A 12,797-nucleotide genomic window follows, 5' to 3' on the forward strand; every position below is an offset into this window, starting at 1 on the left:
TTTCTATAAAGCAGAAGCAAATTCTGCAGAGCCCTTGAGGAATGATTTTCTGAAGTGACAACTCATTCTGGCCACTTCTATTTACCTAACTCAGGCTGCCTGCCTTTAAAGGTGCTTGCATTTCAGAGCTCCTCAGCTGCTGCTTTCTGACACTGTGGTCATCTGAAGGGCTTCCATCCTGGCCACCCCCAGCCAACCATGACTTTAGTAAGACCTAGCTGACTTTCAGCAGTTCCTTATTTCAGCCAGTTTCCTTCCTAGGCTTGATTCAACCCAACAGTGAAGTCGTGTTAGTGAACTTCATTGGAACTTGCTCATTGCTGGTAATTTACAGCCTGGTGAAGGGAAAAGGAAGAGATTTGGAATTTCTTTCCCCCTCTCAATGAGTGATTTCAGATAACATAAATATTAAGAAATACCTTACTTTGAAATTATATAGAGAAAGGACACTCACCTCTCTTGCTTCCTTACAATTCAAGAGCAATACTAGCTAAACCAGTAACACTGGATGGAGACTGCCGATACACACAGGAATTACTGGGAACTGTCTTGCAATAAACATCATAACTTTCCTTTTAGCCAACCATTTATTGCCTGCAGCAGTTAAACGCAACACAACATTTATGCTGAGGATTTGTATAAAGAGAAAAGTGTAGCTAGCTTTTAGTCTCTTCTAGTTCTTTGCCCAAATAATTTAATTTACATTTCCCCTCATCTCTGTTTTTCAATAGCTGTGCAGCAGCTTTCAGGACAGAGGTCCCATTTCAAGTGCGTTTCTGGCACAGGATGAGCCTACAGACACCAACATAGCTGAGCACAATCAAGCACCACAGGTCTGTTCAATAATTAACCCTTTCCATATCTGCTATCTTAGCCTGCCTTGCAGCAGCACCTCCTCATTACCCATGCCATCCTGTAGCACTACACTGTTTGTTTCTCTCTTTTCCTAATGATGAGACTGTGTTTTTACTGTTAGTGTCATCACAGCAATGACTGAACAAAAGAAAACTGGCTAGCATTATAGTGTGTTTGATTTGAAGAAAAAAGTTTCCATTTACAGGGCCCAGCAAACATCCAAGGTTCAAACAAAGTATGAAGTGCTAACAAATAGTCTTGACAAACTTTGTTTTCCTGCACAGGGCCTCAGTGCATGATTTAATTCAGCAGCTACTGTTCAAGCATGGAAAATGTTGGTAAAGAAATCCCAGAGTTCAGACAAGCATTTTCCTAACTTAAGCTTCCCCCTCCTCTCCTCACCCCCGACATCTTTGCCTTTCGGGTGTCTGTCAGTCATAACATAAATATTATCAGCTGATATTTGCAGTAGCTGTGAAGTTATGGATGAGGCCAAATGCCTTTCCCTCCTGCCCCATGTGCAAAATGGCAGCTTCTGGTCTTAGCTCATGGACAAATGACACTTTCCCAAAGTGCACGTGCAGGCTTTTCAAATGCAGTCAGGTTTTTAATGTGCAAAGCAGAAATGCTGTCTACCTAATATTTACCATGCGATTACTGGGGAAAAAAAATACTTTGTTAGCTTTAAAATTTGAGATGCCTTGACATAACAGACAGAAGTGTTGGCAGCTCAAAATGTTGGTTGGTTTATTTCAGGGGGCATGACTGCTGCAGGTGTCCTTTCTGAATCAAATACCAGACACTTGAACCATTTGTTGGGCAGAAAAAAGAAACAGCTTTTATTCTTAATGTTTGTTTCTTAACCACCTGGGTGCTGTCAGAAGGAGCCATATGCACTGGAAAACACTTTTCATATGACTTCTTTAAGCCTATCTTAAACCCTGGATCCTGAAAAATGGAATCCCCATTGCCTGTCATACGTGCTTTTCCACTGCAGATTAGCAAGGGGTTGCTGCTTTACAAATGTTCCACTCCCACAAAGCCTGGAATTATACTCTCAAACCTACCACAGGATAGCAAGACATCTGACATAATCACACCAGCAAAGTGAAAAGCAGAGATGTCAGAGGAACAAAATGACAGTGCAGTGTCATAATGAATCTAATTCAGCTATGTGCTATTCCAGCCAAAAGAGCTGTCCTCAGACTGGGACCTTAAGCCAAAGCATTGCTATATCTTAAAGTCTTAAAAAATCCTAAATGACCAGAGTGAGTGGGAAGTTCTGATAAAGAGGCTTAGCATCATTCAGTATGAGGGAATCTCTTTGGAGTCTGAGCTGAACAAATCAATCATCCTATCCTGCCTGATTCACATAGCCTCAAGCACAAATAAGAAAACCCCCCCAAAAAAACCAGAAAGCATCAAAAGCAAAGTTATAGTCTCAATGAGTTTGAGAAATGTTGCAAACATCTAATTTGATTTTCACTATGAAAAATCCAGAACATTTCCCCCAATCTCCAATATTTTGTGGCCAGAATAGAGTACATCTTCTCAAAACCCATCTAGTTTTCATTGAAGGACTACAAAGGACAATTTACCACATCCCTTGGGAACATTCCAACACTAATAACCCTTGCTGCAAAAAACCTGAACAACCCACATTTTGTTTTTAATATCTTCTGCTTTTAGCCACCGTATCCTGCATGTCTTTGTTTTGAGATGAAAGAGCCCCAAAATCATGTTGCCAGTACCTCCAAGTTACTCTCTCCACATTCTTAATAATCAGCCATGTACATACACTTCCTGGTATGTTTAAATGCACTGTCACAAAAGGCTGTTAAAGGTGTTAGGTCGTGCATGGCTTCTATCTACAGACATAAAGCAGGTTTCATCTCTGTAAAAAAAGACCCAAGTTCACCAGCAGGTTCAGTGATTATCTCAGACAGCTTTTAGCTAACGTGTCTCAAAAACAGTAAAACCAGCAAGCCCAGAGAGATGCACATTGGCTAGAGCTTCATTGTTTAGAGCCACCCAGCTATGGACATCGATGAATTCCAAACAGTCATGATCAGGGCAGGAAAAAAATGGCAAGGCAGGTGGTGGAAGTCACCTTAGTGTGGCTTCTTTGCTTCTGAATGCAAGTAACCACATCGTGAATGCACGTCTGGGATGTATTTATACACCTAAGATCAAAAGACAGACCCTTAGCCAGACACATTTGCAAAGTTTTGTTTTGAAGACCTAAATTACCCACTGGAATTGACTTAGGATCACTTGATTTGGAAGATTTTAATTCACAAAGCAAAAATAATGTATTAGGAACTGCTACTTTTGACATTGAAGTTACATACCGAGTATTTTCTTGCAGCAAATTAGATGCAAAAATCCAATGTTCTTATTAGGTTGACAAGCCCATTTTTATCAGCTGTTTACATACTATCATGCTGCTTAAAAGTGTCTTGCTGTGGCAAAGGAATTGTCTTTGCACAGTATAAGTGAACAGTGATTAATTGACACACTTCACTGACAGCACCAGAAAATGTCAGCACTTTGCTAATGATCAAAAGCAACAAAGTTTGTGATATTCCTTCCCAGATTCCCATGTACTAATATACGTAGTAATATACATGTTACCTTTCCTGTATTAATAACAAAAAAAGATTTTGATAGAGGAAATAAAAATCCTTCAAGTTAAATTCATCCAGTCTATTAAAGGGAAGATAAATTCAGAATGGAAACTTTGTCGGTGTATGCGCTGCAGTAGCAGCTCTAGAGATCTGGCAGCAGCCCATGGTGTTGGCTTAGAGATGCTTTGCATTGCAGCCAACATCTTTGCTCATTGTATACTACTGAAGATTTCCAAACACATCAGTCATCAGTAAACAGCAACACAAATTAATAAATGAGCTGATGTACTCTACAGTTCCATGTTCTTTGAAGGCAATGTACATCCTTAGTAAAAACTGAAAATACAACTCCCACCCATTGCAGAGCAATAATGGAAAAAGGATTGAGAATCAAAATAAATACTTCTTTATCTTTTTATCTTTATGGTAAAAGAACCTTTCTGTGGCAGATCAAAAGTATGTTTTTATGCTTTCCAGGGGAGCACATACAGCCAAACCCAACACACTTGAAACTGATAAAAAGCAGAGCATGCAGATAGCTGAACTGCCTGGGTTTACTGTTTGTTAGCATGCCAGCAAATTATTTCGGTCACATGTGTTTTTATAGTGCTATGCAGCAGTTGCACACCTGTCCCTAGCTGCTTGCAAGTGATTATCCATAGACTAACATGAGAAGACACTGTTAATGAGTTTCTGTGGCACCACTGAATAACCAAAAACTAAGCTGAAATTAGATCTACCAATTATGTCTTCTAGGCCTGCTGTACAACTGAGGCACATTCCAGGTAAAGCAAGCAAAAAGCAAAGGCTGGGAGACTTAAATCTGGTTAAGGTATGGTTTATAAAGAGTAAAGTACTGAAGTCATAAGGTGCTTGCTTACTTGTACATTAAAGTGTGCATGTTATGCAACAGGGCTGTCCATTTTTCCATTCGCTTAAGATGGTCTGATACTCAGTATCAACTCTGTAACAGGGCAACTTTGGCTGGAAAATTGCAGCAGCATTAAGAAGGTAGCTGTCCAAGCCTTGCCAAACTGAGAGCACTCATCATAACCTTACTGTGGAACTTGCTGCTTTCCTACAGCTGTTGTCTTGAAATTCCTGACAAAAGTGACAATCACACCTCTCATGACAGGAAATCCCACAGATTCAATATATGGACCTGATGGGATGCACACAACTTCCAGTGAAACCAATGAAAAATTTGGTATCTCTTGGGAGGGTAGTTAGAAATGAGCCTGTAGGTTCAGATTTCCAGCCGATACAGATTGGTACAACATCACAGATTGCAACAGAGCTGTGCTAGCCCATGATTTGGCCCTAAACATTTTGGACAAAGATTGTATGAGCATCTAAACAGATGAAGTGGAAAGAATGTTGTAATGGTGGTGGGCTTCTTTATTTGCTCAGAGCAGAAGTTCTGTAACAGCAAGCCCTAACCTCTCTAGTTCCAGGACTACTTGCCCAGCAGTGTTATGTAATGCAGGGAAGAGCACTTCGAGGTCTTTGCTAGCCTCCTTTTCTTCTTTTTAACTTTTTTTTTTTTAGCATGGCTATAGGTGGTGTGTCACCTGGGAAGCAAGAACTGGGTTCCCCTGCATTAAGGAGGCACTCAGTGCTTTCTCTGTTGATGTAAAGTGCTGCTGAAGCACTGTAGGCCACCTATAGCTTACACTGAAATCTCACTTTACAAAAGTTCCCTTGTCCCATCTGGCAAACCACTTCAATTAAAGTTCAAATTTAATGCTGGGTAGGAGGCTTTTGAAAAATTAAAAAGAGATCTCACCTTTCAGTCCTTCAGCATACCCACGCCTGCCCACACTATTTCAGTTTCCAAAGGGCAAAGACTCTGCCCAGAGGTCTCAAGCATCTCTCTTATTCCAGCTTCCCTATGAGACCAAAACTAAGAACTTGGGAGCAAAGGCTGGTACAGACACAGTGGCAATGTACAGGATGAGATGTAATGCCACAACGAAGCAGAGATGGATGCTGGCACCCTCAGAACTGCAGCCATGGCTGAGACGCTCTGGAACAAATGCACCAGAAGGCAGTAAGGAACTCTTCTTCTTTATTTGCAGATATATTCTATTGTTGTGCTTTCTTAAGTCTGTGACCAAGGTTTCTTTTCTTACTATGATTTCTCTGTTTGTAGTTTTTTCAAAGAGCTTGCCAGTAGAGTTTCTTGGATGAAGAGCACTTTTTAAATTTTGCTGGGTTTATAGATAGAGATGCAAGCTTGTCAAAGGGAATTTGTTTATACCTAATTCAATAATTTTCACTGCTCTTAAATACCTGATGGGAAGACAGCAGATGTGTAGGTCTGGAGTCAGTGACAGTTTGTATTAAAATCACAACAGAGACCTCACCTACACTCCTCAATACGCTATGCTAACTTTTCTTTGCTAGCAGACCATGCATACAGACCCAAGCTTAGGTATGCAGGATGATCTTGCTGTTCAAATTCCTGTCTGTGAACATCATTCAGATCTCTTTGTTACAAAGACTGCTTATCTCACATCTATGCTAGATTTTTGGGTCTAGCAGTGGTATCTGCTGAACTTATTTGCTAACCATACTACATAGAACTGTATACCATACACATCCTAAATTTGTGTAAGAGGTAAATTTATGCCACATTGCCTTATTATAGGGTTCTTGCGCCTTCCTCTGGAGACTTCATGGCCATTCTTGAAAATTGGACAAATCTCATGTGAAATGAATCTCACTATGAGTACATGGTCTGCAGGATTTTTTAATGACAACTAAGTTTTAAATCCATTACTTTCAGTCTTCCTAACAGGAAAATCTAATTAACACAGTGTACAGAATTAAAGGGGCTAGTATACAGAGTAGGTTGGAGGAAGAAACAAGTAAAATCGTGTTATGGTGCTGAATTATAGACAACCATCAAGAAACAGGAGGTCCTCCATTTCCATACTGCAAAGCCACCACAATCAGATTTTGATTGGCAAGCTGGCAGTCCCAGTTGTATAAGGAGCTCCACCTTAGCAAGGAAAAATACAGAGGTTAAAGGCTGTGCTGTGGATCAGCTCTCCCTCTGCTCCGCAGTTCATGTGGGGACCTTCCTCATGGCTGTTGAGTATTAGTGATATGTGATGCCTGTCCCAGAGTTATCTGCCTAAGGCAGAATAACATGATTTATAATTAAAGCAGTGGAATGGACATTTAAAGGACTTAACTGGGGAGATTAGTTTGTTTCTCCCCCATTTTATATAGCGAGACTTTTTTTTCCTGTGCCTGTCAATTTACACTTCTGGCTCTGTTAGATAAAGACTACTACTTGCAGGAAAGCATCTTTGCACAATGCCATCTTGACCTTGACTGAAACCTACAGCTGCTGTTGTCATAAAATAATATTAATCATTGTCAGTCTAGTTATATGAATGTCTTTCTGGCTGAACAAAGCATTTCCACGTATCTACCAGCCTTCCATACCATAATGGTGCCACCATGCAGTAGACTATGCAGCATGGGGAGCTATACAAGCACCTCGCAACATTGTAATAAAGGAGATGCATTGATGGTCCCAAGGCATTTTTATCAGCATGTTTCTGGACGTGATCCATCCTAAATGATGACTTAAGAGGTGGAATTCCCTAAGAGGAAATCAGATCTTTGAAGTTCAGTTGGGAGAGTCTCTGGATGCCCCTTAGAGAGCTCCAGGCCCTGAAGAAATGTAAGACTGGCCCTCAAGAGCATTCTTATATTGGTGCATATCTAGCTTCAGCTTCTTTCTCTGCAAAGGAAGAAGCTGAATTACAACACACAAGCATTTTGCATCTGGAGGACATGTTCTCAAAGCAGCAAAACATCTTTGTTATGAATGTAACATATGTGGTACTCTCCCTCTGTTTGGCAGGAGATAAGAAAAACAGAAGCAAGGCAAAAATGAAAACAAAATGGAGCATATACGCATCGTGAAACAATTACAGTGCTGTGACTCGTTAGTATCTAAATCTGGGATTGCCAATCTTGTTTTAAAAACAGTTTTGTTCAACACAGTGACAGAATTTAAAAGCTGACATATTTTGCAGTATTGTGGGCCACAGTCACAGCTGGTGTAAATCAGTATAAACTAATGAAGTCAGTGGAGCTTCTCTGATTTACACTAGCTGAGGTTATGGCTCAATAATGTTAGACTTACTTTCTAGGAGTGTTCAAGGAAGCCAACTTCTGTGTGTCCTGTGATGAAGTGGTTATTTATAATGACCTTCAGTGTGGTTTGGAGCCAAATTTCCACATCAAAAGTAGCTTTATAAGAGATATCCTTACAGTGAGGTTCAGTGCAAAATCATGACTTTAGAAGCCAGCTTTGCCTGTGCTCTCAAGTATTTATTTCAGCCTGAAAACCAGTTGAGAAGCCAAAAAAAGCAGAGCCATTCCTGCCTACTTCCCCAGATCTGCTTCATCTTTAAGTCGCCTGCATATCCAACAGGCCCCAACCTACACTGCCCATTTATCAAAGTGAGTTACTCTAAGTGTTTGTTTATTTATATTCAGAAATTCACAGTAAGACAGACAAGTTTCATGTTTAACCTGAAAAATTTGGGATGGAGGAGGAGTTCTTACCAGTTCCAGAGTTATTTGTTTGACTTGGCCACTAGTAAAAATAAAACACAATAATGTGTCCCAGAGTCACAGCAAGAGGTGGAGGTCACAAGAAAACAGATCATGTCTTTCACAGCTCTTCAGCTTCAGTGCACTGAATTATGACTCCTATTATTTACCTACTGGATTCTCCACCCTGTGCACAGGCTCCAAGCATTCAAAAAGCAGCAGGTCTCTGCTTCAAAGAGCAAACAGTCTAAAGTCTGTCCCAAAGCTACACTTACCTCCTTCTCCACTTTTTATCTGAAAGGTCAGATGATCTCACAATGCTCATCTGACTTCTGCCATCTTTAGCTCACCATACTGACATGCTAGCGGTCTTGCACCCCTGTGGTATTAAACTGCCAGGCTCTTACGGCAAATAAGTTCTCAGTGCAGCCAAACCTGTCCTCCAGGCACAAACCACCCATGTGTTGTGGTTTAAGATTATCTTTCAGAGAAGCTTGTTGTTTTTACTCAGAAGAGTCCTACTCTCTGAATGTCCAGTCTCAATGTGCACTATCAGATGTCCAGTCAGTGTCACAGACGTTCACTGACCTTATCACTCCAAAACAGACTGTCTTCTTCAGAACTTCTTGCTAGAAATGGGTCTCTCAAGTCCAGTTGGTGACATCCCAAAAGAGGGCTGAAGCCTCTCCAAATCTGAGCAGTTTCAACACATCCTCTATAGAGTGCAACACTCTTCCATATTCTTCTGGATTCTGGAATCCTCTATTGGCTCACTGCAGCCAAGGAGACATCTTTGTGGGTATGATTCCAAAAAGGGAACATTCTAAACTGACATCATCAGACAAAGCCACAGGTGCGCTGAATACGAAGCATCAGTATTAGAAGCCTGTCTCACACTTAGCCTCATGGGAGGTACCACTTTCTTGTAAGAAGCAGAGGATCCTCCTCCTCTTCCATAGTCTCAGGTTTTGCTTTTCGTCTCCTCTCTCCACAAAAGATCTGATAAATATTCTCTCTCATTAAGACCTGCAATCTCCTTTCCCAGAGAATGTTTTTGAACTACTTTAGACATGGCTAGGGAGCCCTGTTCAGATACTCCTTAGTCACCAGCCTCCCACTGGGGTGGTTGGGGTTTTTTTCTAAGCACACAGCACACCAGTTGAGTACTGTCTTTCTGGGTACATAAATATTGCTCACTGTTACTCCCTTATTTGTTTTGGTTGTTGTTTTGTTTGGGGATTTTTGGTTGGTGGTTTGTTTTTTTGTTTTCTTTTTACTATTTAGACATTTTCATGGTGTCTCTGGCTTAATGTGGAGCCAAGGTAGAGTCAGAAAGTAATGACACAATTAAAACCATCAAGACACTGTGTTTGTTATTTAATAAACAGATAGCCAGATATACTAAGCATCATAAATGAAAAATACATCTTCTGTTCCACTCTGCTTCTATGCCTTGACCTGAGGACTGTGACAAATGGCTCCCAAGAGTTTGCCAGGTTCACTTGTTACATTAGAGGCAAATACTGTATTTTTCTAAATATCTCACAAAAATCTATGATTTTTTTCTGCTGTATTGCTAGATTCTCCTCAGACACACCTTCACAAACTCCAGAAAGATCTACAACCACAACCTGTTATGTGTGCTATCTTCTCAACTTCCTCAGGTGACACAGCTGTGAGGTAGATTTTTTTCCTTAGCCTGGACATTGTTCAACCTTTAAAATAGTCAAGGGCACTCAGTCTTTCTGCTTTCTAAATAAAAATCAAAACCAACCAGAGTTCCTGCCTTTTAAGAATAATTTCCAGAAGCAGTTAAGTTTGTCTCAAAATCAAGGGAAATCTTCTTCACTGTGGACTATTTCAAAAACAGAAGCCTACCAGGCTAATTAATTTAATTTCTGTTAACATCTCCTCTCAGCCTTTCAGGATTTGGTTCTAATTTTGGTTTATAATACATGTCTGTTCTTATTAAGGTTGAACTGGAAGGCAGTCAGACAGTTCTCAGATAGCAAGTAGGAAAAACCAACATAAACCCATTATCCAAGAAAAACTAGAAATAGTTAATTGCAAGTAACAGAACTGGTTTCCTCACCATCAGAACTTATCCTAGACCACATTGTTATAGAACTTTCCTTGAATCTGGCTGGGGCAAAGACAGGAAACTGCATCTTCTAAACTTTAGAAATAGATCTTAAGCATGTAAACATGAGATATGATGCCTCTGTCTTGTAAGTAACATTTATATTATCTAAAATAAACAGTCTTTCTGAAGTTAGTCCGTAATTGACATCTGACACAGTCCACATTGCAACAGATATGATAAGTGCAGTAAACAGCAGAAATTATGCTTCTCGGTGCTCTGAGAAACAGTCATATTTCCTTACACAGATAAACTTTGTTTTGTTGCTACGCAACCCTCACCAACACACTAGATTCTCCAGCAAATAAAGTACAGATTTTACAACTGAAGGGCAAGCATGTGGCCTTTTGGGTTTTCTCCCCATTTTGAGTTCCAGCCCCAGCTTCAGTTCACATTGTAATATTCCATCATTTTATTGCAAAGCTGCCTCAACAGCTCAGTAAGGGATATTTCAAACAAAGCGAAAAGGGAGGGTCTAACTGCATGAGTCCTTCTGACACTGATGGGAAACAAATGGAGCCAGTGATGTCAGTGACTGAACAATGAAATCAAGGCACTTTTTATTTTATTTTTCCTTAATCCTCCTTAAAAATGAACACCAAATTTCCACAAGATTTTCAAAACATCTCCCTGCTCCCAGTTACATTGTTATACCTGTAATAGAAGTGAGACAGATGAAGAGCCACCCTTAGTTTTCTCAAGATGAGATTAGCAGAGTCTTCCCTCCTCTGCCTGCTCTTTGGAAAATAGTCATTTTGCAGTAGGAAGTTATTCCTTTGTTCTTTACAGTCATAAAATTCCTCCTGAATTCAATTTGTATTTGGATTGTTCAGAGAACAGAGGAGCAGATGCGATAATATCTGTTTATCTTCATAAGCAGAATGAATAGCACTATAATTTACCGGTCTGAAAGGTGTTTGTGGAAAGTGAAGAGAGCCACTAGAATCTTGCCAAGTCACTAGTTAATACCTTAGCCAAATTTCTCCTTCGCACATGGCTGCAAATCCTACAAACTGCCCTAGGTAGCATCAGCCTTCAGTTGTCACTGTCCGCAAATGAAACCAAGTGAAAAGTGTGTGAGCTCTAGCAGGATACCCTCAGCACAGTGCAGCAGAGGCAACAGGGCTACAAAGATTTGTGCAGCCAAGGATCTGACCTGTACCTGATGCACTACATAATGATTACCTGGCTGCTAAGGGAGTTGTGTCACTTAAATGACAACTTCCCCAGTTTTGCTTTGCTGTTCATTTCTTTACACTAAGAGTCCTCTCAGCTATAGGCTACAAGCCCACATGCTTGTATAAAGGAGTAGCCCACATGCTTATAAAGGAGTAGCACATAGTCACTAGGAAAATTACACGATTCATAAGAGAGCATGATTTAATCTCTATGACCTACAATATAGTTCCTCTAAACAGTGAGCAAGAAGTATTTTTTAATTTTGCATTTCTGCATTTTGGTTGCTGTTTGCCATCAAAAGGAAACTATAAACAGAAACGTTTTGATAGCTGTTTGCTGTCAAAACATTTCTGTTTCTAGTTTCATTTTAACAGCTAAGTTACATCCTGGCACGTAAGCTCATACTAGCATTTGTCATGAAACACTTTGAAGTTTCTATGTTGTTCTTCTTTAAAGGCCCATCTTGAATCACAACTACCAGCAGAGCCTAGGAGAATACAGAAAATACACCTGTAAAATTTGCTTCATGTATTTTCTCCAATGAGTGATCTCCTACACCCCTTCTCAGTCAGGATTGCAGGATGAGGCCCAAAGGGTGAAGGCTTTTTGTTTGGTAGTACATTTTCTGTATGACAGACAACATGCAAGGCAATAGTCTTCAGATCTAAATCTTGGAAATCCATACTTGATCTCTTCGTATCAGTGTCCTGCCAATTTCTTCTACTTTCTTGCATCCTGGAGGAGAAGTTACATATCAGAAGAAGGTTTTGCATTTCTATCCCAGTTACAGGTTTAGGCCTGCATCCTAACCATAGAGATGATTCTTCCACAGTACCAGAAGGCATAAGGAGCTGAACAGTCCAGCCCAGTGGGTGGACACAGGAAATTATGTTATTCCATTCCCAGAATGCCTGCATCTCCCCCTTTGTAAGGGAAAAGGACGAGCTGTCCAGACCCCTTCCCTTTTCCCTGCTCCCTTCTGACTCAGGCTCCCTTGTCATTGGTGACCTGGGGGAGTAGGGCCTTGAGCATCCTTGAGCTGGCAAGCTGAATTTTAAGCTGCATCCCATGGGTTTGGTATGGGATGGGAGGTGGGTGAGGAGAGGCATTTATTTGAGGCCTGGGGTTTTGGCCTGCTTTGGAGGGAGGTTGTGGATGAAGCTTTGGCCTAAGGAGGCTCTTGGAGAACCATGGCTGAGGTGGACTGTGGATTTTGTGTATTTTACATGCTTTTGTACTGTTGTATGTAGCTATGAATTCCATTTAAACTTCCAATTCTTTCCAATCCAGTGTGGAGCGGTTTTCCTTAACTTATTTGAGACTCCTTAAACCAAGACAATCCCACTCTAAGCCTTTTCTTTTTCTATCTCGTAGAAGTCTACATTCTGTCAGATGAAAGTCACCCCTTGGTGACCAAG

General features: G+C 40.6%; 1 protein-coding gene across 1 annotated transcript in view; it reads right to left on the minus strand.

Annotated features, from left to right (window-relative positions):
- Positions 1 to 11,291: 11,291 nt before the first annotated feature.
- HAO1 (hydroxyacid oxidase 1) overlaps positions 11,292 to 12,797 on the minus strand; it is a 32,895-nt gene continuing 31,389 nt past the window's right edge. The window contains exon 8 of the mRNA XM_009906882.2: positions 11,292 to 12,114. Within this exon, the coding sequence (XP_009905184.1) occupies positions 12,044 to 12,114 (71 nt within the window). The 3' untranslated portion in view covers positions 11,292 to 12,043. The remainder of the gene's footprint in view (positions 12,115 to 12,797) is intronic.

The sequence above is a fragment of the Dryobates pubescens genome, chromosome 3 (genome assembly GCF_014839835.1).
Source record: "Dryobates pubescens isolate bDryPub1 chromosome 3, bDryPub1.pri, whole genome shotgun sequence".
Taxonomy (NCBI): domain Eukaryota; kingdom Metazoa; phylum Chordata; class Aves; order Piciformes; family Picidae; genus Dryobates; species Dryobates pubescens.